General features: G+C 44.3%; 1 protein-coding gene across 1 annotated transcript; it reads left to right on the forward strand.

Annotated features, from left to right (window-relative positions):
* The first annotated feature begins 376 nt into the window (after positions 1 to 376).
* Positions 377 to 2,597, forward strand: LOC123965124 (putative nuclease HARBI1). Its single transcript, XM_046041687.1, has 6 exons — positions 377 to 430; positions 945 to 1,033; positions 1,465 to 1,703; positions 1,815 to 1,927; positions 2,009 to 2,120; positions 2,221 to 2,597. The coding sequence occupies exons 1-6, from the start codon at positions 377 to 379 to the stop codon at positions 2,595 to 2,597; spliced, it is 984 nt and encodes a 327-aa protein (XP_045897643.1).
* Positions 2,598 to 5,827: the final 3,230 nt, after the last annotated feature.

Below are 5,827 nucleotides of genomic sequence, written 5' to 3' on the forward strand. Positions count from 1 at the left end.
ACAAACATCAGATTTTATAAACTGTTCATGTGTTTTAATCTTTAAAGTAACTAAAGCAGTAAAAAGTAGTCTGAGATGTGCCGCAGTAAAAGAGGAAGTGGCACATGAAGAAAATACAAACAGACGTCCTGCAGAAATATTGCTGACAAACACCTTAAAGTGTCAGCAATCAGAGGTCACCAGAGCCGGGGGTGGCGGCGCGCAGCATTGACGCTGTACTCCATCATCATTCCAGATGTCACTCACACATGTTGCAGAGAAGAAACGATAACCAGCAGAGTACGAGCTCTCGTTCAATCTGCCTTTCACTTCCTGCCTCCACCTGAGTGCAGAGTGTCATCAGGGGCGAGTTCTATCTCAACACGTTGTGCACGACATGAACGACATGTTTCCTTGCAACGTTGCCCAGTGTTCCACAACGGGCTTCGAGGTATGTTTGCTGGTTTGGTGGGCGTGTCTCAGGAGTTACCCAATCAGCTGCGACAAGTTTGTAAACACAACGGTGTTAAAAAGGCAGGAACATGGAGTGCGCTTGCGTCCACAGCGGGGTGTTCAGGGAACCACGTTTTGCCACGTTTTGTCGGCGCTGAACTCGCCCTGATGGCATCTCTACAGTTTCAGTCTAATTCAGCGCTGTGTAATGACAGCTGTACACATGCACTTCTTATGATTACAGTACGATCAAAAAGTAGCAAGTCTCAAACTTAGCTAACAATTCATTTAAGTACAACATAAATGTAACTGGAAAAATTAAATCACAGTTCATTTTACGTGCCCTGACCCGAGCCCCTTTCGAGCCCTTGGAGACGGCGGACCTGCGGTTCCTTTGGACAAAGGGCGCTCTGCTTGTGGCCCTGACGTCCCTGGCTGCCCTCTCGGTGTCTTCGGATTCAGGGGACGGCAGCTCTGCTGTCCTGCGCATTAATCCTGCTTTCATGCCTTAGAGTATCACCGGGGCCCGTTTCAGAAAGGAGGTTCAGTATGTTAACCCTGAAATGAGGGAAACTCTGGGTTTTCCATTTCAGAATGGGAGGTATGTTAAACCTGAGAAAGCAGAGTAAGTAAAGCCCGTTTCTGAAAGAGAGGTAACTTATGCTCAGAGTCAGTTACCATGGCAACTTACTCTGTGAACCTTACCTGGTCGGGAGCAGGTTTTCTTCGGTAAACCCAGAGTTTCTTTTGGTCTCCTCCCCGGTGTTCAAACACCTCATTGATTCTTTGAGTACATTCATTCAATGCGCACACAAGCAGAGAGCATCAAAGGGATTGAAATGGCATGTCCTTTATGGACGATCCTGTTGATGAAGAGGCTGTATTAATTCGTAGGGAGTTCCATTTACGTCGGGAGAGGATTTTGAGGCCCAGAGTGGATTTTTTGTCATATCCTGTATTTTCATTTGAGCGGTACCGTTTTTCTTTACAGTCAATAAGATACATCCATAATCTCATCCATCCTTGCATCAGAAACATCAACCATCGCGGCCGTGCTCTTACATCCGAGCAGATGCTTTACGTTGCCTTACGTTTCTTTGCAAATGGTAGTTTTCTGTATAACATCGGGGATGCAGAACATATTAGTAAGGCTACTGTTTGCAGAGCGGTAAGGAAAGTGTGTCTCGCTCTTAAGCGCTTTCTGAGAATATTTGTGTTTTGTATTTGTATTTGTGTGAGAGTCATCAAAGAAGAGTTTCACAGGATTGCAGGTCAGTGGTGTATAAATCGGTTTAAATGAGGCTAACCTGTTAAATGACATTCAGTTAAGAATATCTTGCTGCGACCCCTGGAAGTAACCTAATAATCAGAATTCCCTTTAGGATTTCCGAATGTGTTTGGATGCATTGATGGCACACATATTCCGATCATTGCACCTTCTGAAAATGAAGCGGACTATGTCAACAGGAGATCCATCCACAGTATTAATGTGCAGGTACACTGACAGCCTACTGTTTCTAATGGTCAAAGACTACATCACAATACTGTAACATCTCTCATTCTTTGCACTGTCAAGATTATATGTGATGCTGCACATATAATCACAGATGCGGAGGCCAAGTGTCCCGGCTCTGTTCATGACTCACAAATGTATCGGGGGTCAACCCTGAGCAACAGATTGGAAAGGGGTAAGTAAATGTATGTCCTATACACATATTTCAATGTATGCACTGCACACTTACAGGGGAATTTCTATGCAGCTCTAATGCAATGTGAACTTTCTTACAGGAGAGATTGATGGCTTTCTGCTGGGAGATAGGGGTTACCCATGCCGACCAAATCTGATTACCCCTTACCCAGAACCTGAACCAGGCCCACAGCAGCGCTTCAGTGTGGCACACTGCAGGACGAGAGCCCGGGTGGAGATGACCATAGGCCTGTTGAAAGCACGTTTCCAGTGCCTACGTTACCTCAGGGTAACCCCTGAAAGGGCCTGCGACATTATTGTGGCATGTGTTGTTCTCCGTAATATTGCCATAATTAGAGGGCAGCAACACCCTGCCCTACAATTACAAGACCCTGAGGAAGACCACATCAACCCTGCTGATTTCCAGGATGGAAGTGTAGTCCGGGATATGATGTGCCGCAATGTCTTCTCAGATTAATCATGATATCCACCACCACAAAAACAAAAAACAAAAATGAATAAACACAAAATCACAGCAATTTATATGGTGTTCTTCATTTCCTACAAAAAAGCACAAACAAAAAGTTAGATTTTAATATAGTTTCAATACTTCCTAGAATTCACCTGCGACCACACACTCACCTCTAGCTTTTCTTTCAGAATCTGGATTTCCAGATCTGCCTTTTGGATCTTTTTAATAAGAAGAAGTCTCTAATTTTTAATTAATAGTAGATTAGAGTTACATCATGTAGTTCTAAAATTTAGAATTAAACTGTGGCATTTACTGTAAATCACTGAACTGTGTTCATCTGTGCACCAGAAGTTGACGGGCCTTCCTCCTGCTGTTCCTCCACACTCTGGGGGGTAGAGATAAGAATGACCATTTATAGATATAAACTTAGATTCTATAGGCTACTCCACATAAAAATGTGAATAAATGTGAATGTGTAGATTGTTTGATGTGCAGACACATAATATTAACATTACCTCTGTAGGCCTGTCTGTGGCAGCAGAAACGGTTTCTTCATCCCCATCATCCTGTGAAGATGAGCATTTCAGAGAGTACACTTTATAAAACTATTTGTCATAATTTATGGTGTATTCAGTAGGCTACTTACAACTGACAGGAGGCTCCAAGACACATATTACCATCCGAACCTGTTGGGACCAACGAAAAACCCAACCCAAAGTAATATAAATGGAAATATCACAAATATATAAAAAATAACACATACTGTAGGTAGACCTCTTACATTTTGTGAAGGCACTTAAATCTTCTGGAGTGACTGGCTCTGATGAAGTCCCTCCAGGAACTCCCTCAGCCATTGGCCTTCCCGCATTCAGGCTCAGGGCCATCTCCTCTGAGGTGGTGTTGCAGGTCCTCCCACCGTTTTGCGAGCCTCTGCCTTCTTTCTGTTGGCTGAGTAGTCAAATGAAAATGAACATTTAGACCTATGTTAAAAATGCTGCTGCACTGCGAGACACTGAATGCCGTTTAGTCATTTAATATGTCAAATGTTTGTAAAGCCAGGTACCCTGCACCTGTGACATGCTCAAGGCTTACCTGATTGAATTATGTTTTTATATTTCATTTTCAGCTGCTGCCACGTTCTTTTAATGCCTGCAGGATTGCACCTATACATGAAAATTAAGTGAATATGTTTAATAAAATACTGTTCTTCCAGTTTCACCTCTGATATTATGACAGTTGGGTTATAGTGCTGAAGAAAAGGCACCATGGGAGCCGAAGGCCGGGTGTCACCGTTGAGTATATATACAAGGTGCGGCCGTAGGAGAGGCCCACGCGTACCGGGTAAACCCAATAGCGACGGCCTTAGAGGGCTGCGCCTAAACTCATAGAATCTGGAGTTACAGTACGTAACTAACGTTATTACTGACTAGTCCAACAGACAGAAGGCCAGCTCGCTGTCAGTCCTGCATCCTTTCAGCTCTTTCAGAGTAAAAGTCTGATATTTACTCTGCTTGGTCTCTCTCTCTCTCTCTTTCTCTTCCTCGCTTCCTCCGACGTCGTCTTCTTTCTGTTTGCAACCTCTGCCACGATATCCACGCTAAGTGTGGGGTGTGGAAGTGTCATGGTGCTGGAAGAACAAGTCGGTGTGGCATCAAAATGATCAGATTTCTGAAATGAAATCCAGGGACATTTTTGGTTTGGTGGTCAGTATGTCATTAAAAAATATAATGTTATTATATATGAAATAAAAAAGGGGGATAAAATTGATTTTACAATCTGTTCTGAATGAAATCAAGTCAAAAACTACCTTTCAGTCAAGAAGTAGAGGCTGCAATCACTTTGACAAGTAGGACCGGATTGGTTGGTACACAACAAGTTAAATAATATAGAGGATGATTGATTTTGTATATAACTCAGCAGTAAGTATTTTAATTGTAGGCTACATTCCATTTTCCAAATGTAAACAAGGACGATACGGGCCTATAATCACGTAACGCTATAAACTGCAAACACCGTTAAAAGAAATGTTAAAGTATCACAAAGACAGACATTTGCTGTTACCACGGAGATAACGTGAAGTTTGTTTGCACGTTATGTCTGTTTGACCCAGATAAAAGCAGCTGTAGACGTAAAGCGACCGGGCGATCCGGCTTTCACACGCTGCACGGCACGTCGCCTGTACGCTGTGCTGTCCAGTCTTTCTGGCCATGTAAATCTGATTTCAGGTCTGTTAACACCTCATACAGTCTATGATTAACACAGTTAAACGGGGACATTACAGGGGACAGCTCCCGTTTGGTGACCTGTCCCCGGAAAACGGGGACGTCCTGTCAGCCTCTTTTGAAGCTGTTACTTTAAAATGACTCCAAACACATGAGAACAAACCCACGTGCGTCTGAGCTGAGCTAGATCAGATTATGTGCTGGACTCCGTCCCCCTCATGAGCCCACGTGTCTTTTTCACACGTTACTGTTTGTACAGGTTAAACTAACAGGATGCATGATCCTTACAGAGTGCAGGATTTGCAGGTCTTTTACTTTGAAAAACCCACGTCCTGTTGTGTTCTCCAGACGTTTCAGAGTCAGGTTAAGGTTGTGGTGGTTCCCTGGCTGAAACAGACCATGACTCCAGTGTTGAGCTGTAAACCCTGAAACCAGCAGCTGCCTCCACCTTCATCCTCCTCCTCCTCCTCCTCCTCCTCCTCCTCCTGACCCCTGATGGAGTTCACAGTGACGGTTACCTCCACCTGCAACACTAAGCCTGTCTCACTAAGTTTTCCTGCTGATTTACCAGCTCACATCCACTAAGTCTGTGAGGGTTCAGCACTCAGACTGGGACTGGGCCAGACAACATGATTCAGGTGGATTTCAGTCTCTGAGACGTCACATGTCGAGTCACACAAGGTGCAGCTGCTGAGTATAAAGGAACGAGCAGGAGAGTTTGTTCCTGTGAACAGAGCTGATCTGTGTTCAGAGCATCGACGCCTCACACCAAACAGACGAGAACTCACAAACAGAGTGCATGATGGGACTGAAGACGCTGCTGCTCGTCTCTCTGCTCGGCGTTCTGGGTAAAAGTTTCTCCTTCTTTAACACGGTTTAATGTTGGAAAGGGGCCACGCTGGATTCCTCCTTTTTCCAAACCACCAGTTTTCAGCCTGACTTCCTTCTTTCCGTCTAACAGGATTTAACTCTGTTCGGGTGGGAATTTCTGTAAGCTGTGTACGCAGCAGCTTG

Source organism: Micropterus dolomieu, unplaced genomic scaffold (genome assembly GCF_021292245.1).
Source record: "Micropterus dolomieu isolate WLL.071019.BEF.003 ecotype Adirondacks unplaced genomic scaffold, ASM2129224v1 contig_8712, whole genome shotgun sequence".
Taxonomy (NCBI): Eukaryota; Metazoa; Chordata; class Actinopteri; order Centrarchiformes; family Centrarchidae; genus Micropterus; species Micropterus dolomieu.